General features: G+C 40.1%; 1 protein-coding gene across 3 annotated transcripts in view; it reads right to left on the reverse strand.

Annotated features, from left to right (window-relative positions):
• Positions 1–2,814: 2,814 nt before the first annotated feature.
• PATL1 (PAT1 homolog 1, processing body mRNA decay factor) overlaps positions 2,815–21,624 on the reverse strand; it is a 39,148-nt gene continuing 20,338 nt past the window's right edge. For all 3 annotated transcript variants that reach the window (XM_072638712.1, XM_072638711.1, XM_072638710.1), the window contains 10 exons: positions 20,525–20,708; positions 15,326–15,449; positions 14,871–14,968; positions 14,251–14,310; positions 13,540–13,688; positions 12,566–12,725; positions 9,423–9,578; positions 5,327–5,418; positions 5,061–5,210; positions 2,815–4,583 (listed from right to left, as the gene is read on the reverse strand). In XM_072638712.1, coding sequence (XP_072494813.1) covers positions 4,562–4,583; positions 5,061–5,210; positions 5,327–5,418; positions 9,423–9,578; positions 12,566–12,725; positions 13,540–13,688; positions 14,251–14,310; positions 14,871–14,968; positions 15,326–15,449; positions 20,525–20,708 — 1,195 coding nt within the window. In that variant the 3' untranslated portion in view covers positions 2,815–4,561. The remainder of the gene's footprint in view (positions 4,584–5,060; positions 5,211–5,326; positions 5,419–9,422; positions 9,579–12,565; positions 12,726–13,539; positions 13,689–14,250; positions 14,311–14,870; positions 14,969–15,325; positions 15,450–20,524; positions 20,709–21,624) is intronic.

A 21,624-nucleotide genomic window follows, 5' to 3' on the forward strand; every position in this document is an offset into this window, starting at 1 on the left:
CTAAATCCACGTTCTCTATCACAGCTACCTCTAAGGAGTTAATCATTTATTTTTATCCATGATGTCCTTAACTCCCTCCATGCAGATCCTCCTCCAGCTCATCATGATGTGGAAGCTGACTTCTCAAAGCCTGGGCTACATGAACACATGTCCTAGCAGCTCCTATTAAGCTACAAAGGGTTTGATCCCTGACCCAGCAATGATCTGTGTCTCTGTGGTTGGGTGTAGGACCAGCCTAGCAAAGTTCAAGGATGTTCCATTGCTGATTTCAACAGAGGGTGATGACATCTTTTGGCTCTACTCTTTGAAGACCACCCACCAACACACAGAGGAACTACAGAATATATGAGTAACCGCAGCAAGGCAGTGCATAATGGAGGAGTGTTAGAACTAGAGTCAGTAAGACCTGAGTTAAAATCCAGACTTAGATACTTATTAGCTGTGTGACCTTGTGCAAGTCACTTAACCTGTTTACCCATCTGTAAAATGGGGGTAATTACACCATCTACACCCAGGGTCATTTTGAGGATAAAATATTTGCAAAACATTTTGTAAACCATGGGTATTACTATCCATACCTTCAATACTTATTCAGTCCTGTTTAACTCTTTGTGACCCCATCTGGGTTTTTTGGCAGATACTGGAGTGGTTTGGAATTTCCTTCTCCAGTTAATTTTACAGATAAGGCAAACAGGGTGAAGTGACTTGCCCAGGGTCACACTAATAAGTATCTGAGGTCGGTTTTGAACTTAAGTATTCCTGACTCCAGGCTCAGTGTTCTATCCATTGCAACACCTAGCTGTCCCATTTCGGATAATCTACTACATATATCTGTGAAGTTTTGAAGTCAGTATATAACCTAGACTTTTATTTTGAAACTTATGCATATGGGATTATTATTCCTCCTAAAAACTGCATTTCTTTAATGCTTTAAGATTTGCAAAGTACTTTACATGTGTTATGCTATTTGATTCTCACAATAGCCCTTGTGAGGCAGGTGCTATCATTATATAATTTTACAAATGAGGAATTTGAGGCAGACAGAGGTTAAGGGATTTGCTCATAGTCACACAGCTAGTATGTCTCATCAGGATTTGAACTCAGGTCTTCCTGACTCCAGATCCTCTGTCCACTGCTCCACATAGGTACCTGCTATCATGAAACTGCTGATGTGTTCTTTTAGAGTGGGCTCTAGAAAAGGAGTATCATTACCTTTAATTTTTCCTCATATCTTGGAGGAATAGCAATGAAGCTGTTTGAATTGAATTGAAAGTCTACTTGTAGAACAAAAAGTTACAAATAAGAATCAATGTTCTTCATAATCTACTTACTTTTGGGGCTTCTGAGTGGTGTAAAATGACAGATTTTGCTGGCTGGGATAGGAAAATGTTGCTAAGAGGTGAATTCAAGTGTACTGAAAGGAAAAATTTCTTAGTGTTTAGTACTGAGTATGAAGGTGGAATGGAAGGGAATAGGGGTGGAGGGATAAAAAGGGGATTCTTTGGCAGGTCAAGGTTGAACTAGATGACTTTCCTCTAACGTTCTTTCTAAGAATCTTGTCATCTTATATATAAAACTTCTTCCTATCTACATAATTACATGTGAGTGGGCTTATTATAGTTGAATGAATGGATTAACTAATGTTGTGTTGATATCATGAGAGCTGAGATCACTATACTTTGGGGGGAGCACTATCACAAGCACCCCTCTCTGATTCAGGTTTGGACAGCTCTAAGTATTAACTAAATACTTAAATCTCTCTGCCAGAGCACAGACCACAAATTAATTTTACTCAGTCCCTAACTCTAGTAACCAGCCAGATTACTAAATGGACTATTATGCATAGCTTAGATTACTACAATTTAAAGACATGGAAATGATTCAGAAAATAAGAGATGAAAAAGATGAAAAGTTAGGACCTATAAGGAAAGGTGGAAATGGGATTGACCTAGAGAGTGATTTCATGACTGAACAGAAGCATGATGCAAGACAGCCTCGGGCAGGACTCCACGTATTTCCTTGGGATCTAAGGGTCAGCCCCAAAGTCTGGAGCCTGGTTAAACGTTCATTTTTCATGGAAAACTGGCTTTGGATTTCTCAGCCTCAGACTACATCCTTATTAGCTGGCCTTATTAGAACCTCTAAGGACTGTCCATATGGAATGGTGCTCTTTGGAGCTTCAGACTTTGTAATTGTTGGCCCTAACTGCCCATCACTAAGCCTCAGCCAAACACTAAAGGGAGCATGTGAAGACTGCTGCTATCCTTTATCTCACTGTATGCACGGACACTCAGTTCCTACAGTTTCTTACACATAATTGATGCTTAATGTTCCCAGAAGTTCACGTATTGGTAAGGGTCTAGTCCCAGAGTCAGACTCCAAGAACTAGAAAGACCTGCAGGTTCCTCTTCATTTTATAGAGAAGAAAGCTGAGGCCTAAAGAAATAAAGTGATTGGGTCAGGTTCACACAGCTAGGAAGTAAAGGTTAGATTTGAACTTGGGTTCTGGGATTCTAAATTTAGCACTCTTTATAGTTTACCATACCAGCAACTTGCTCCTGGTCAGAGATTGTCAGCAACAAGACCAGAATTCAAACAGAGATAATAACACCTATCTTCCAAGGTTGTCATGAGGATCAAATGAAACATTATTTGTAAAACCCCTAACACAGGACCTGGCACACGGTAGGTACTATATGAACTGTAATTATTATTAGATATTTCCATTCACTACCCATTTCAAAATGGTTGCTAGAGTGACTAAATGTGACAGACACTTAGAAACACACATTTAGAAACAAAGAAACTCATGGATAGTTCTCAAGTATACAATTTGTTTTTATTTACAATACCCTATAAAAATGTAAATTTAGAAACTTTTATTTTCATTAATCAGAACCAAACAAAAAAAGTAAAAGCACAGGAAGGAAAAAAGAATGAAATGTCCACTTGATCGGCTGATGGGAGGGGGGGAAGACGAAGGCGCACAGGTAGAAATATTCAGTAAGTGATGGTTGGGAGAAAAACTGAATGTTAGTGGGTGAAGGAATGGATGGGAAAGAAGCTGGAGTTGGATGAGGGGAAGAGATGGTGAACCAAGAGTGATGGAAGAGAGGCTGGTTATAACGGAGGATTTGACTGGTTGTACAATACATATATGTGCAAAATGTTCATCTTCTTAAATAAAAGAACCTCTCCTCTCCACCACATTCCAAAAGGTGCGCACAGCAGGAAACAGTATAGGATGATTATGAAAATTCATCAGATTAAATTGTCCTGGGGGCTATGCCTGCTGGGGATGAAACCCAGGCCCCCTGGTTAATTTTGTTAGGAAATTGGGGCAATGCAAGATGCTGTTCCAGCTGGGTTTCAAACCCAGGTTCCACAGTTATCTGGGAAATGGGACTTGATTGAAACAGAGCAGGGACAGCAGCTCTACTTATAGGTGGGAGGTGGGGGTGGGGAGAGAAGGGAGGACCAAGTCAAACTCAGAAACCATGGTTACAGTTGGAGGTGTCTACCCATTAAGGATCAAATGAAAAAGGTTTAGAGAAGAGCCACAAGAGAGCTTTCTAAAGCATTCCCAGGAAGACAGGGTAGTTAAGTGTGCAAAGATCTGCAGTTAAGTTCCTACGCTGCTAATGCAGACTACGGGAGAGAATCAGTCATCCTGTGCAGTCTCTCAAGGAAGGGGACGGAAAGCAAGAACTCACTTCTTATGGTTTCAGTGAGGATGAAAAGGACCAAAGCACATGCTGTTCCCACAGCAAGGAGATGAAAACAGAAGCAGAAGGAGTGATGAGGAGACGAATGAGGATTTCTGAGCAGAGTTGGGCACCTAATGAGACAGGGCGTTATTCAGTGATTTATCTTGGGGATGGATACCCATATTTGTATAAGCTTGTACGAAGGGCAATCAGCAAGTCAGATTTGGGGATAGAGTAGACAGACAATCCCCACGTTCCAGCTGGCTGTTAGTTAAAAAGTGCTGGTCAATAGCCCAATGAAAGGTTTTTTTTTTTTTTTTCCAAGCCATCACATCACTCCTTTGGAACTTTGGAGACAACACAAAAAACGGGATTTCTATCTAATGTCCCCTCTTAGAGTCTTGTTAATAAGGGGCAAGGAACTGGAAAGCATTAAACAGGGTAAGGGGAAGAATATTTTTGGTGGGCTACAATTTACTTTCAGCATGAATGATGGGAAAACATCAGATTAAAGAGATTACATCTGTGACTCTATAGCCAAAAAAAAAAAAAACCAAAAACAAAAACCCAGTGAAATTAAAAAGAATTGGGGCAGGGCAGGACATGCAGAATTGTGACCTAGTAGTGAGGAGCAGAAACCAGCAAAAGTCATAGCCAGCCAAATTTCCCCAGCGGAGAGGAGGAGGCAGGAGATCAGGACTGTCTCCAAATACCAGTTATCAATGAGAAACAATCCCACAAGGCTTTGCTTTGGGGAAGGAGTCACCTTCCTTCCCCCACTGAAAACACTCCATTGGTGATGGCAGCAGTGCAGATAGCGGCCACCTGGAGACACAGGTGCCTCCAGAGCTCTTCTACCGTATCCCCTGAACCAACCTAAAAAAAGAGAGATGTTAGGAAAATTACCCCAACAGAAGCCATCTGTTAGACACAGCAAGGATACTTGTGTAAGGGGAAGGGAGCAAACACTTATTAAGTGCCAAGCACTGTTCTAGTGCTTCTACTGTTTCATCTGATCCTCACCAAAACCCTGCCAAGGAGCTGTGTTCTCTATTTTACAGCTGAACAAACGAGGTGACAGAAGTTAAGTGACTTGCTCAAGGTCAAGCAGCTGGTAAGTGTCACTCAGGTCTTCCCAACTACAGGCTCCGTGCTTTCTCCACAGGGCTGCCTCATGGCACAAGAATTCTCATGCCAAAATGCCCCAGACCCCCTAGAATCCCTTTTCTTTGTCTTTGTCCTTAATTCAACAGCCCTCTCTTTGTCTTTTCTTTTCTCCTCCATTTTAGCCCCTTCTCCTGCTTTGCCTTGAACCTGTTCCCATATACAACATTTAGCACCAGCTTCACTTACTGCAGCTTTGTCTCAAGTAGGTTCAGCTTCTGTCGGTCAACATATCGAGAAAAGAGGGATGCTAAGTTTGCAGGGGTGGAAACGGGCTTAGCCAGGGTCGCTTGGGGAATCCGTAAGAGTTCTCTCGTGGCCATGAACATCAACTCTGTCCTGACAGAGAAAAGTCAAAGAAGAAACAATGTGAGAAAGAGAAAAGACTTCTTGAGTGCCCTAGTGATGTGACACATCCTGCCTGCCTGGAAGGAGAGGCCGCTGGCCGAACTCACCACTGGTTGTCCTGCATTAACTCTGGAGATGACTCTGAACTCTGCAGCTCTTCTCCTCGGCTCAGGACCAGGTAGAGCAATGACAGGCCAAACTGTACAGAGAGAAGAAAGGCATCAGTCTTGTCAGCCGGCCAAGCAAGCAGAGTTACTAGGTGCCAGGCATTGTGGAGAGTAGGAAACAATCCCTTCTCACAGGGAGCTGACTGTTGGCCAGGGGAGATAACCACAGCTATATCTAGGTCTATACAAAATCAACATTAAAAGACTGAGTACACCCTGCTACAGAGTAGTTGGGCACTAGCAGTGGAGGAACTTGGCAAAGATTTCAGAGAAAAGGTGGTGCCCGAGCCATGTCTTTTGGAGACTCCTTGAGGCAGAGATGAGGAGGGGTGGGGGACAGCCTGTGCCAGGATATAGAAATGGGAGATGGAAACAAAGACATTCCGTTGACTGGATCCCAGGGTATGGGAGGGGGAATGATTTGTAAGGAAGACTGAGGCCAAACAGTGAAGGGCTTTAAAAGCTAAATGGAGGGATTTTTATTTTATCCTAGAGGTAATCAGGAGTCACTAGAACTTATTTACCAGGGCATGAGACAGTCAGATCTGAGCTTTAAAAAAATTAACTTAGGAGCAACGTTGAGGATTTACTGGAATGGAGAGAGCCTCGAGCAGGGAGACAAATTAGGAAGTCATTGCCATCATGTAGATGAGGAGAGAGCCTAAAACAAAGGTAGCAGCTGTGTGAGGTGATAGAAGAGCTTGGGAGCGATGTAGAAATGGAAAGTTTTGGCAACTGACTGGATAGAGACTGGCTATGAACCTGGAAGACTGGTGGGATGCTGGTGCCTTTAGGAGAAGCAGGAAATGTGGCAGATGGGTGGTTCATGGCAGGAAGATAACTGGTGGTTGTTTTGGGCACGTGGAGCTTGAGATGTCTCCAGGCCACCCAATTTGGATGCCCAATACCAAAACAGGTTGGTAGTGTGCTGAAGCAGAGAGGGCAAAAGCGGGGGGGGGGGGCTATGAATGGCAGAGACCATCATGAGGGCATGGACTTGGAGGATGAAATAGCACAGGAGGAACAGCTAGACAAAGGAAGAGAGCCAGGACAGAGCAGTGTCACACCAGCCCAGACAGAACAGAGCGGTTTACGGGTGGTAAAGCAGAGAGGACAGGAAGAACGAGGACTCCTATTTGAATCATGAATGAGGAATTCTAGTTGGCAGTTAAGACAGCACTGGTGATGAGGTCAGAAGTCAGAATGTCAAATGTTGAGGAAGGGAGGAGGCAGAGGCAGGAACTAGAGACAACTTTTTCTAAGTGTTTGGCTAAAAAGGTCAAAGGTACAAATATAGCATTGTAGCTTAACGGGATAGCTGTTGATGTCCGACTCTTCATAACCCCAATCGACAGGTCCATGGATTTTTTTTTGGCAAGGATATTGGAGTCTGTACCATGTCCTTCTCCAATGGAATAAGGCAAACATGGTTTAAGTGACTTGCCTCACACAACTAAAAATGTCTGAGGCTGCATTTAAACTAAGGTTGTGAGGCCAAGCAAAGTAGGATCTTCCGCTGTTTTTGTTTTAGTATAATCAAGAAGTATAATGCCTCTATTTGAATGTGATTAAAGAATATCTTCCTCACCCATTGATGGGCCTGCCCACTGAAAGAAGCTAGATTAGGGGAGTTGTTTTTGTAGGAGGTTTTGTTTTTTTCTATTGAGGCACTGGGTCAGAGGATCATGCCCACTGGCTCTGAAAAGTATATACTCTGAAGGTGAAGCTTTACTTTGGAGATTAGTTTTTGGAAGAAGCTTTGTGTGCCAGACTAGACTAGACTCTGGGAAGCCGCTAAGGAGCCCCCTACCCCTCTTTGAAAACCCAGATGTTGGTGCTACCGTCTCTGGTAAAGATGTACGTAATGTTAATGGTCAGGCAGTTTGGAAGCACTGTCTGTTGATTTTTGATTTCTCTGAAATTTTGATTTTGATTTTCTCTGTGCTTAAGATGATCATTAACACCTCAAAAGTTGCCTTTCCTTTTAGAGAAGCAGATCAAAGAACCTGTGGTAGCAGACCCCTCTGTGTATGGTGGGGTGCTTACTGATACAAAGGTCTTCCTGACTCCAGCCCCAGTGCTCTATCTACTGAGTCATCTAGCCACCCCTGAAGGGATGGTAAGGTCTAAGTGAAAGATTTTTTAAGGATTGAGAATACTTAGACATCAGGGAAAGGATTCAGTAGATAGGGAGAGACTGAAGATTAAAGAGGAAAGGATGACTGAAATGGGACTTGAGTGTTAGATATTGGGGGAAGGGTAGAAAAAGTGGGGGACAGTGATGAGGGGTTTTAAAAAGAAAAGGTGAAGAAGGGACTCCTATCGAATGGCTTCAATTTTCTTAGTAAAATAGGAGGCAAGATCCTTAGTTGAGAGAGACTAGGGAGGGGGAAATTTGGAAAAGCTTTTGTGGTGAGTAAGATAGGCTATCAATTAGAGATGAATAAATGCAATGCCTGGCTTCTGACAGGGCCTAGTTGAAGTTGGATAACATGAATTCAATCTATCTAGTCAGCAAAGTTGTGTGATTTCCAGTTCCATTAAGGAGGTGTGAATAGGAGTAAAGGAGCTGCATGGTGGGAATAATGTCAGGCTGTTCATGATATGGAGACTGCAGGTGGTCACAGACTAACATTTCCTGCCCCTTCACTATTTCTACACTAAAAGATGAAAATCCAAAAGTAAATTGAGTCAATAAACAAAGAACCTCCCTACTTCAGGTTAGCATGACTAGCACCCTTCTAGGGGTAAAAGAAATTTGCCTAACTATACACATTGTGTGAATGAGCTTACTGTTGCCTCCTTATTGTGATAGAAATGAATTTAAGTTGGGAAGGAATCTTGAGAAATAAATGAACACAGCCCCCACATAAAATGCACTTATCATCCTCTATGACATCCCTCATAAGGTATTAACTAGTCAGTGTAGACATCTCCAAAGACAAAGAAATCATGAAGAATGTCTTTAACTGTTGGGAAGCTCTTCCTTGAACTGAACTGAAGTCTGCTTCCTAATAACTTATACCTATCGGATAATGAACGGTAAGCCACAAAAAGACAAACTGTGATATAGACCAAAAAAAAGGAGAAAAAAAGCCAAGGCTTGTTAATAAGACTAACTTCATGAGAAGAATTAAGAAAGGACAAGTAAAGCAGCTAAATTATAAAGGTAATCTATACGAGGGTAGACTTTTAAAAAGTAAACTAAAAATATATACAATCAAATCACAAAATTAAGGAAAGTGCAAACCAAGACCTAGTTACCAAATCCTGGGGTACCAAAAATAGGGGGAAGCACCTCTATCAATAAAGGCAGGAAATTTTTTATCCTTAGAAATGTTAAAGCTGAAAATATAAACAGATTCTAAAAGGATCTAAGGTTAATTTACAGATAATTAAGTCGTAACAGGAAGTGGGGGATGTTTTGGAATACACATCTCTATCCTTTTGAACATAATATCAGAGAAGGCAACTGTGCCTTTCCACAAAATACTCTTTGGTGAAACTGTCAAAGTTAGATTGGCTGGATTTTTTTGTCTGACCCAGAGTTAGACTTTTTTCATATTTAAATAGGATGAACCAAAAGTCTTTAAGTTTTAATAGCTTAAAATTGCACTAAAACTTTTGGTATTTGGTATTTTCCATTTTCTATGTCCTTCCAAAGTAACTATAAGGGAACAGATGGTATAGATTAAACATACTTAAACTAATTTAGAACCAAATTTTGTTGCCTTTATCCTTATCACTCCTAGTATTTAGAAAAGAATGTGAATTAACAGACACACAGTTCATTTAATTGAGTGGACAATTTTAACACTAGGGAGAAACAGGATGAGTAGGATTAGACACTACTGTTTCTACCCAGTCTATCCAAAAAGTCAGGATTTTTAACTGCAACCGTGACATACATGAAGTATGCAACAACTGTTCCCTAGGCCCTTCTGCCAAGCCCTGTAGCCTGTGTGCACAACTTAAAGCTCAGGTTGAGAATGCAGTTCAGTAGTAGTAGCCAGAGGCCTACGGAGCCCAAGAGCACCTTGTTCTGGAGCACAGCAGTGAGGTGTGGGTTGGCGGGTGCTGGTGCAGCTGCACTTTGAGGTAGGTTCATTAGCTGTTGCAGAAGGCTGGTGACAGTCATTGATGGAAGATGATATAGGAGAAGGGAAAAGGGACTCAGTAAGCAAGGTAAAACCTAAGGAAGAAAAACAAAAGCATCAGACATTAGCACTGCATATTTCCTCCAGCCAAAGTAAGAAAGAGATGGGCATTACAATGTACAGTACACTAAATGAAACAAAATTTAATAAAAGGGAGGAAATCACAGTGAGAGAATCTCAAGTCATTTGGCTCTAAAATTGATGTAACCCTCAAAAATAGGTCCTAAAGCACCTCACCTTTGTCAAGCCCATTTTATTAGAAATTTTACACTCCTCTATTTATTGTGAATAAACAATAAATAGAATTATCCTGAACTCAGACACCATTTAAAATGTTTAATGTTTTATTAGAAACTTAAACATTAAGCACATTGATACAAACCAGTTAGCAATTAATTTTAATGCTTAAAGTATAACTCTTTTTCAGTACTTTCCCATAAGGATTCTTTCCCCATTAATTCTCATTCACTTTTTATCATATGTCTTTCACTTTGCATTAATTTCACAAAGGTCTTTCTAGATTTCCTTGCACTCTTCCTCTACAGTACTTACATTATAAGCTTCCATTGCATTAATGTAACATAATTTGTTTAATCATTACCCTGCTGCTGGAACATTTAGGATGCTTCCAGTTTTCTTCCTTGCCATTGCATATAATGCTGCTATGAAAATCTGGACAGTTACGTTTGTCAGGGGCCCTTCTCAACAATGGAATTATCGAGTCAAAGGGTGAAATCTTTTTGTAACTTTTTCTATTTCCAGATTGTTTGTAGAGTACTTTTTAAAGTGTTTTCACATCTGTTATTTTCTTATTTATTCTTTTAATCACTCTGTGGGGTAAGTGGTATTATGGAGAAACTGCGGCAAAGAGAGAATGTTAACCTGCACATTTGGTTAAAGAAAAGGCAACAGGCTAAAATGCATACATTTTATTATTTAATTCCCCTTAAAGTAACGATTACATAGTACTACGGAGCCAGATATTATCCGACCAATTTCAGACAAAATTTTACAGGCTTAAATCTGTTTTAGGACAAAGAAGGTAGTTGGCGTCCTTCAGATTTATGGTCTCCATGAGTGATTAACTAGACCATTAGAAAGGAATGTCTTAATTGCATAGGTTGTAAATACAGTAAGATAAGAGAGTCTGACAAAGTTTCAAATAGAAATTACGACCCAAGATGTCTGTGTTTTCTGTACCATTAATATGCCATAACATAGTATATGTCCACAAAATATTAAGATATGAAAAACTTCAGAAAAAGTGTCTTAGGTTAAAGGTCTCTTAAGGAATGTTAAGTCAGCCCTGTCTGGCTTTTGTTGACATAGGAAGTGGCGTCTGAGTTTGCTTCAGAGAGAACAAAGAGATTATTCCAAAATTTCTATTAAACATTATCAAAAGAAAGTGACCTGCCTACCTTCATAGAGTAAATTCACTGCTGTGCCAAAACAAAAATCCAACCCTTTGATCACTGCTGAGAAAAGAAGTTCTTAACCTTTTGGGGTCCTACCCCTTAGGTAGCAGACTGGTGAAGTCAATTGGACCCTTTTTCAGAATAGCATTTGAAAATGTGCAAAATACATAGGATTGCAATTGAACTGATTGCAATTAAACCAACCAGAAACACATTAATTAAAAACACACACACACACGTTCACAAACCCCAGGTCAATAAACCTTAGCCTAAGACTACAAAATTGAAGTGTCAAGTTCCAAAATAGAAAAGAGTTAGAAAATTAGAAGGCAATCTGAGAGTTCATTTGTCCCTCCTCTCATTTCTCTCTGGTGAGATAAGAGTCCATACTATTATAATTATCTATCCTATTTTCAGTGAAATTATCTATCCTATTATCCAGTGAATGAGATGGCAAAACTATGAATTTATTAATTTCCCTCCTCCAAATTTTCCCACTATAATTCAAAACCATTTATTTCTATTTCATCCTTTAAGGAAATAACTGGTCAATGTTTATCTCATAACAATTTTATATACTTTAAGAGTAAAGCCATTCCTTCAGTGTTTTCATCATGCTAAGAAACCTCAAAGATAATCTCTCCTTTTATATATATTTTCCATTCCTTGTAATCATTTTTATGCTTTTCTTGGGTCCCTTTTCACTTCTTCCCTTATTTTTAATATAACATTTTAACATATTACTTAATCTCTAGGGCCCTTAGATAATTATAAATTAAGATTTCAGCAAAGTGACCTCTAAGGCCCTTTTCAGATCAAGCATCCTACAATCCTCTACTCCAGGCTCTTAAGATCTTTCCAAGTAGCAGCACCAGACTACCAAGACTGAAATAGTCTGCCATAACTCCTGAGTTCCTTTCTGCTATTCTGGTGGTTATCCCATATTTTCTCCATCTTGTATTTAGGAATCTTACTTTTTTTTTTTAAGACATCACGCTGTATTACTGAACTATATCCAGTTTTGAATTTCCTGAAAGCACTTCAAATTTTATGAGATTTTTAGCAACCCTCTACAAGAATTCAAACATTACCTAGCTCATTTAAAAAGTGTTTTACAAATAATAGCCTAGGCTTTAGGGACACTGCTTGATTAATTTTCACTGACACTGGGTCACAGCTATATATATATATATTTACATACATGTTTTGTTTTCTCCCAGATTAGAATGTAAGCTTCTTGCAAATGGGATGTGTTAGTCTTTATACTTGTACCTCTAGGGCATGGCATTTAATAAATGTTTACTGACAACAATCCACAGGAAGATATAAGCTACAGGCCTAAGCATATCATGAAGAATGGGACAGAACCAACTCTTGCAAATCCACAGCAAGATACCAGCTGCTTCCTTCTTGTTTACACGGCCTGTTCCTCTACCTCCTGGGCAATTCAAAACTTAGGACTCGAATATACACATTTTGAGTTTTAATGACCAGAACACACTTTCTTGAGTTCTCTTTCCTTAAAGAAAAGGAAAGTTAAAAATCTAGAATTGTTATGAACTATGAAGAACTAGAGTCAAGATCTCTCTCCTGGGGTGTTTCTTTACCTCATCTTGGGCATCCTTCTTGATCAGAAAGGGCAAGTTCCTGGCTGTTGCCAAGAGGATGTCAGCTGCTTGCTCTTTGGACAAGAAAGGTAGAATACGGGCAACCATTCTCTTCCCTTTACGGATACACATGATCTGCATAAAGTGGTCATCACTTGGCCTGTAAAGGGAGAAAGAATTTGAAATTGAATCAAAATCTAATTGATTACTGGCACTTTTGTCTCTGGTCTGCTGTTACATCATTCCCAGGTTAGAGACTAGCTCAGAAAAATCCTATTAAGAACAGGGAGCTCCTAATTCGTTCCATTTAGAATACTACCAACTGCACATCCCATATAAGATTACTTTACTGTAATTCTTTTACCATAAGCATGGTCAAAGCCAACCCTCAAAGAAAGGATGAAAAATACTTTTCTAGGTATGAAATGCTTTTGATCAATGTACTGAACCATTTCATTTATTTTCTTTGTCAAAAGATCCAGGGGCAAACTTCATGCCCTGACTCCTTACAGTGTATATGTGCACTGTTTCAGGAAAAGTCCTCACTGAAAAAATGGGGAGCCAGCTCACTTCATACAGGGCTAAACAACTGAGGGCCAATCTGACTTAGAAGTTTAACAATGAGGCTATGCCACTAATTGATTCCTGAAACTGAAGGAGACGGTAGGAAAAAAAAATACATTTTCCCTGAGTTATCAGACAGACCAAAGGATATTTCAGCACTCTTGCCATGTTTGATTTCTCTTCATTTCTGCTTCTCCACAACAACAAGCTTGTTAGTCCAATTTTGGAAAAGGCTTACTGCAAGGGGGGGTGGGGAGGTGTCTGCTCACCACAGCTAAATGTATGCCCTGATTTGGGAGAAACAACTGTTCTAAAAGCACTATATGTGTGGGCAGATGATGGATAATCTCTGTGCCGGCAAGAAGCAAAGATCCCACTCATCCTGTACTCTCCTAGACAGCGGCTCTTACCTCTCTTGCCCAGGTAATTTCCCCCTCAGGTTGTCGTACATGCTACATATCTTCTGCTTTCTCTCCTCCATCAGTGCCTGCCGCTCCTCTTCCAGGCTGAGAAGATAGCGCCTTTCATAATCCTCCACATCCAGGAGCAGACTGTATGTCTAAGACGGACAATCAGAGGCTCATGTGTTAGGGCAACATGCTGCCAGCCCTGCCCCCTCCCAATTCCCAAACACTTGGGATATTAAGCAAAAATTGAATAGTACTGAAATTAATCTAACAGGGAGACTAGGATACTACAGATCTCTGTTAAATCTAGAACTTGGAAGTTCCCTCCACACTGTACTGTGTCTCCCCTCCTTCCTACTTAGCTTTTCTCTAGATGGCTAAAAACAACAAAACTAGCTCTACACTTTGCCTAAGTTTTAAAATGGAAACTGGAATTATACTTAAAAACTTCAAACAATCATGCTTTCTACAGAGGTCTGGCAAGCAACAAGTAAAAAGTGTTTGTTAACTGACTAAAGCACAGACTATATGCCATCTATTAAACCTTTCTTGTAATTCCAACAAATGCAAACTTTCCCACATTATGCATGTGTGTCTGTATTTAAATACATAGTAGTAAAGAGCTATATGTATGTATGTGATTATGAGTGTGTGTATAAGAATCTGGCAATTTTCTACTGGTGGCTGAATGCAGGTATAACTATGAGAACTTACTTTCTCAATTGTAACGAGAGTCTTTCGTCTCTTGTCCCGAACTTGTTTCTCTTTGGTCTCCTAAGAAAGACAGATGCCTCAGAAATATGTTTTTTACCATAACCACCCTAAAGCACATACTGAATATCTACCAGCAGGCAGCGTGGCAATAGGGTTGTGCAAACTAGAACAAGAAGCTTTTGTCTGCTGAAAGTGAATAAGCTATGGTAGACGATATTACAGAAAGGAAATATAGACAACTGAACCAACAATGTCCAAATATAGATAAGAAAGGACATAAAATTCACATTCTATGAGGTGAGGGTAACTGCATATATACATGTGATACATACACAATGTATTTGTGTGTATGTATACATACATCCATAAACATACACACATACATATATATATACATAACACATATATATACACAGGGAGAACTCAAGACAAAGACAGAGACAGACGAGGGTGGGAGAGGGCAGCAAAGAAATAATGGTGTTCTTTCAGGAACTAGACAGATGTTAGACATATAACAACCCTGTTTGCACCCCGCCCCACTCTGAGGCACTGAGAGGGACACGAAGAAGAAAAGGTGACAATCCAGATCCCGGTAATCCGATAGTTCTGCTAACACTTACATCATCTTCGCTCCGGGATGTTACCACAGCATCAATCATTTTCCGAGGATTATTCACACTAGAGACAGTAAGCTTCCCCAAAGAGCCCTCAAATTGCACTGCAAAAACAAAATAAAAACAAACAACCACAACAACATTGGCATATAGCTTTTAAAGAACATACTATTCTCTCATCAAACCACGAGGAAAAAAATAATCCTTTCTGTCCAAACTCTGAGTAGGAGGACTTCCCAATAATTTCCTGTGCAAACTTCAACACACAGTTGAATAATAACTGTCAATATTTCCCTCTATTTTAAGGAATCATTTAAGGGAAGCGTGCTTGCTGCATTAAAGTTTGGCCATGATATTTACCAAAGGCCCCTCTATTACTCCAGCCTCATTTGCCCTGCCCTACCTCCAACATTTTCAGCCTCCGATAACACAGACAATGGGGTGACAAGGTCCTCGCTCACCTGGCTTGTAGGCGTGCTCCAGCTTTGCCACCTGAGGAGTGATCAGCTTGGTACGTTCTTTCTTGGGGCCATCTCCATGCACTTCCTCAGCTGCTGAGAGTTTCTCCAGTTTCTCAAAGTAGTTCTAGAGAACAGAAATGATTGTAAATTATCTTTAATACCAAAAGGCCCAGAACTGAAGCTGTCAACTGATACAATATTTTTTTAAAAATCTGTAAGGCAAAGAAAATATATGATAAAAAATTTATTTGAAACTAAAATTATAATACAATTTTTGCCTCAATTGACACATGCCTTGCCCAAATATTAATGATCCAGAATAATAGGGTGTTCAGGTTACTGATACTCCAGGTTCTGTTTAAACTCTAAAAATCTGCTTTTTTTGTTGATTGTTGATTTTGTTTGATTTGTTGATTGATCCAATTCATCAACAAACATGAATGAGCACTACTATGTACCAGACACCATATTAAAAAGTTAGAATACAAAATCAAACATGCACACGCAAAAAATGCAGGGGAGTAGGGGGGTGACCTAGCAACTGGGGGAGATCAGAAAAGGCTTCATGCAGAACATGGCTCTTGAGGTGAATTCTGAAGGAAACAAAGGATTCTAAGAGGCAGAGGTGAAGAAGGAGAACATTCCAGGGGACAGGAAGTAAAGAGCATGGAGATGATGTATAAGAAACAGCAAGGTCAGTCTGATTGAATCACAGAGGGCAGGAAGAGGAGTCAGACACCAAGCTAAAAAAGCAGGTTAAGGCTATGTTGTGAAAGGCTTTAAAACCAAATGGCTGAGTTTATATTTGTAGCTAGAGATAAAACAGGGCTCCTGCGTTCTACTGAGAAGTTGTTGTTTAGTTGTTTTTCAATTGTGTCCAACTCCTCATGACCCCAGTGGGGATTTTCTTGGTAAAAATACTAGAGTGGTTTGCCATTTCCTTCTCCAGTTCATATTGTAGATGAGGAAACTGAGGCAAACGGGGTGAAGTGACTTGCTCAGGGTCACACAGCTAGTAAGTACCTGAGGCTGGATTTGAATTCAGGAAGATGAGTTTTCTTGACTCCAGAACCAGCACTCTATCTACTGTGCCACCTAGCTGCCCTTACTGAGAAGCACGATCTCAAATCTGTCCTTTAGTAAGATTAGTTGTATGCAAGACAGATTGGAGTGTTGAGACACTGAGAGCAGTGAATCCCATAAGGAGGTTATTTCAGCAGTGCACATGAGAGAATAATGAAGGCCTCAAGCAGGGTAGTGACCATGTGAGCAGAGAGAAGGGGACAGAGGTGAGGTATGTTGTGGAGGCAGGAAGGATAACAGCTGGCAATTGATTAGAGGTGTGGGTTGAAGGAGAGTGAGGAGTCACGACAACACCAAAATTTCAAACTTTGGTACACTTGACTGGGCCATGATGGCCTTGACAGAAATAAGGAAAAGGGTGGGTTTTTTGGGGAAAACATAATGAGTTCTCTTTTGGACAGGATGAGTTTGAGAAGCTATCCCATTTAGAATGGCCAATAAGTAGTGCAAGATGAGTGATCTTCAGGAGGGAGCAGGGCTAGAAATGTAAATTTGGAAGTCATCTTCATAAAGATGATAATCTGCCATTTTGGGGAGGGAAGGGGAGAAAATTTAAAACTTATAGAAATGATTGTTGAAGACTGAAAACAAATAAATAAATTTGAAAAAAAAATAAAGGCGATAATTAAGTCCATGTGAGCTTATGAGTTCACAAAATGAGAGTACAGAGAAAGAAGAAGTCCAAGAACAAAGTCCAGGGGTATAGCCAATAGTTGAGGGATGTGATATTCATTATCAAATAGTAAAGAGACTGAAGAGCAGACAGGTTATGAAAACCAAGAAGAAACTGTATCATGAAAACACAGAGAAGAGAAAGTACCCAAGAAGACAAGGAGGTCAACAATGTCAAAGGCCACAGAGAGGTCCAGAAAGATGAAGACTAGAAAAGGCCGTTAATTGGACAATTAAGAGATCATTGTTAACTTTGAAGACAACAACTGCAGTTGAGTGATGAAACTGGAAGTCAGAGAGATGAGAGGAAGATTTATTCCTGGGACTTTGCCTTAAAAAGGTAGAAGAGATATAGCATAAAACCTTGAGGAGACCAAAGGGTCTGGTGAAGGTATTTTTAAATTATAAGGAAGACTTAGGCATATTTGTGGACAGTAGGGGAGGAACCAGAAGATAAAGACTGAAGATTAGAGAGGAGAATCTTATTGAGGTTATCTGCTGGAGAATGCAGGAGGGGAGAGGATCAAGGGTACCTGGGGTTGACCTTAGTAAGGAGGACCACCTCTTCAGAGAGTGGAGTAAAGGAGGAGAAAAGAGGGGATGTATCAAGGGAATCTGTACTCTAGAGAACAGAAGAGGAAGTCCATGACAAAATACAAAGTTAAGTCTTCAGCTGAGAAGGTAGAGGTGGGTGGTGGTGTGGAAGGCTTGAGGAGAGAAGCTCTGAATAGCTCTGTGGTGAGAGGAAGAGAGAATCAATTAGGGATGGGGTAAAAGGATTAACTTCCTGTGGTGAGGATTTGAGATTAGGTAACATAATTGTATTGGACCTAGTCAGCTTGGTTGAGTGATATCCTCCAATTCCACTAAGCATCGAGTGGAGAAGGCAGATGGCAGGAGTAATCCAGGGCTACAGTTTGGCATGGTTATGAATACTAACAGGACAAGAGGGAATGGATTTGAGACTAGAGGACAATACAGAGCCGAAATAGTTAACCACAAGGTAGAAACTGAGAAGGGGAAAAACAAAAAGTGAAGCAGGAGCAATGGATTCAGAATTTCTTGTGAGGATGAACAGGTTTAGGAGGGGCAGGGCATAGGGAATTATGTAATGACAGGATAGTATGATCTCCTAAAGTTTTCTTTGGAAGTTTTTTTTTTCTTTTTTTTTTTTAATTTTATTTTTATTTTTTAATGTTTAACAATCACTGCCATACAATTGAGATTTTATCCCCCCAACACCTACCCCCCACTACTCCCCTCCCTCCCCGCGACTGCATAAAATTCTGTATAGATTCTACATATACTTTCCTATTGAGTATATTTTCACTATAGTCATGCTATGTAGTCAGACTAAAATAAATGAAAGAAATCGTATAACAAATCAGAACATGATACACAAACACATACACATACACAAACATGATCTGCTACATTTTGTGAGTGACTTCCATATTTCTCTCTCTGACTGTGGAAGGCATTTTGCCTTGAGAACCACCTTTGGGATTTCTTTTTTTTATAAGAAGTTTTTGCGTTATTACAAAAATCCAAGTCTACCAGAAAAAACTCTCACACACTGTGGTTGTTGCTGTGCACAAAGTTCTCCTGGTTCTGCTCCTTTCACTCAGCATCAGGTCATATAAGTCCTTCCAGGCCTCTCTGAAGTCTTCTTGTTCATCATTTCTTATGGCACAATAGTACTCCATTACATTCATATACCATAATTTATTCAGCCATTCCCCAATTGATGGACATCCCCTTGACTTCCAGTTTTTGGCAACTACATAGAGTGCTGCTATAAATATTTTTGTACATGTGGGACCCTTTCCCATTTTTATGATCTCTTGGGGATATAGTCCTAGTAGCGATATTGCTGGGTCAAAGGGTATGCACATTTTTGTAGCCCTTTGGGCATAGTTCCAAATTGCTCTCCAGAATGGTTGGATGCGCTCGCAGCTCCACCAACAATGAATTAGTGTTCCAACTCTCCCACATCCTCTCCAGCATTTATCATTTTCTTGTTCTGTCATGTTTGCCAATCTTATAGGTGTGATGTGGTACCTCAGAGTTGTTTTGATTTGCATCTCTCTAATCAATAGTGATTTAGAGCATTTTTTCATATGATTATAGATAGCTTTAATTTCTTCCTCTGAAAATTGCCTGTTCATATCCTTTGACCATTTATCAATTGGGGAATTCTTTGGAAGTTTTGATGGTAGAAGTGGAATGTCTGTGAGTGATAGTGAAGGGTGTGAGGGATCCCATGTATACCTGAGACGGAATGAAGGTCATGGCACTTAAGAAGCCTAAGGAATTTGGAGCTTAAGGTATCTGAGGAACCACTGAGATATGCTCAAGCCTCCTAGTAAAAGTGCACTCTCTATACTGGTATATAAAGGAAGACTGTGAAGCAGGCACTGAGCATCCTGACAAAGGATCCTAATGGCACTGAGAATGAGGGAATGAACAGAAAAGGAGGAAAGACTAATGAGCAATGTGGCAAAGTGAGAGTCTAAAAGTGGCCATGGGGAACAGGAAGTATTCCAACCCTTCTTTCAGACCCAGTGTGCTAGGGTGGAATAAAAGAAGTACAGCTAGTGCTGAAGAGAGTGGTCAGGGACGCAGTGTCATCTAGGGGTAACCAAGTCTCTGAAAAGAGCAGAAGATGGGAGAAACATGAGAAGAAAAGGACGAAAATAAAGAAAAAGCCCATTAAACAAAGAAGGAAAGAATTCTAGAAGGCATAACAGAGGGATAGAAAGAATAAAGGGGTATGGACACATTAGAGGCAGGGTTGAGGTGGACAGGGATTAGAAAATGTGAAGTAGGGGACTGAGGCCCTTTAGAACAAAAGTCTCAGTCTCCAAATAAGATGAATCATCTAAGGTAAGGCTGCCAGTGTTCTTCTCTGGAAGAACCAGAATGATGAGCAAAGGTAAATCCACAAGGAACTTGACATATTCAACTGAAAGGGACTACTGAATATCAATGAAATGTGCACCAAAAACCATTTCATTGCATCACAGGGACTGGTATACATCAGCATTCAACCTGAAGAACAGAATTTACCAAGTCCAAAGCCAGCTAGGGATTTCAAAAGAAAATTTCACAGATATTTGTTTTTGGAAGAGGGCATAAAAGAAAAATATTGTCCAAGAAATGTCTATTTGGAAAGAGAGGTGGGTCAGTAGTGTAGAAAGTGATGAATAACAGAGAACCTAAATGCTGTTATGGTACCAATGGTAAGGTAAAATATCTAGAAAATCTCCAGAGCATTGGGTAGGTCCCCACTCCAGAGTGTCTGTGGTATGTGAGCAAGAATCTCATAGGATGAGAAAGCAAGTACAGGTTTCAATATCTGCTTCGCTGAAAGAAATCCTGTGCTGTTAAATAACCAGCTAGGAACCCAAAGAGATACACAAAGAATTGGTGAATAGCATGTACCTGGTAATAAAAGTCATCCAAGTAGGGATCAGTGCTCTGTAGCTGCATCATCTGGATCTTCGAGACCCAATCCTTCTCCCGCTGTAACATAAGGTTTGCATATGGGTCCTTCCGTAGCTGCTCCTGATGGCTGCTCCGGTGACCTCCTCGATCCCCAGATGCACCATTTAAACTTCGATGTTGGCTAAGGAAAAGAAAAACAAGCTTAATTCCCTCAAAGATTCTGGTTTGGTGGGCACTTTGTTTTGATGCTATTCGTAGGCCTTTAATATTCAGCTCAGTTGAGTGATTTCCTTCAACTCCATTAAGCATCATATGAGCAGGAGCGGAAAAGGCAGATGGCAGAAGTAAACCAGGGCTGCAGTTTGGCATGGTTATAAACACTGACAAGACAAGAGGGAATGGATTTGAGATTAGAAGATAATACAGAACTGAAATGGTTAATTGCAAGGTAGAAACTGAGAAGGGAAAAATAAGTTAAAATAGGGATAGTGAAGTAAACCCTAGCACAAGAGTAAACTGTACCAGTTAAAAAATTTTTTTAGATGGGAATATATAACTCAGTTATAATTCAGTGGAGATGATGACTACATATAAAGAAGTAATTATAAGTAAAAAATTCCCTACATTCCTTAAGGAAAGAATATAAAATACTTGGTTCTCCAAGTATTGAACCAAGAATTGAATTTTGGAACCTGAAGCATCTTTGGAGACTATCTAATCCAGTTTCTTCATTTAACATAGTCATAAGAAAAAAACAAAGGCTGGATGATGGCCTAGCTTTATATAAAAGTGTGAAAGTTGAAAAAGAGTTAGCCATTGCAGGTTCAAGAATATAATATCTAAATTAAATTGGTCAACAAAAGACAGTCCAGAATCTGGTGGGAAGATATTCACAAAGTGAGATCTGCTTTGAAAAGTCTGAACTAAACCTTAATCCAGGTTCATAACTAGCCTGACAAAAATTTGGCACTCGCTCCTTTTTGTATACAGGGTCTTAGGAACTTGCGGAAAAAGTCTTATCATCATTCTTTTTAAAGTCCTGTCATAACTATACAAGCACACAAGAAACACACAGAGTGACAGTTTAATGCTTAAGG

This window comes from Notamacropus eugenii, chromosome 2, assembly GCF_028372415.1.
Source record: "Notamacropus eugenii isolate mMacEug1 chromosome 2, mMacEug1.pri_v2, whole genome shotgun sequence".
Classification (NCBI taxonomy): domain Eukaryota; kingdom Metazoa; phylum Chordata; class Mammalia; order Diprotodontia; family Macropodidae; genus Notamacropus; species Notamacropus eugenii.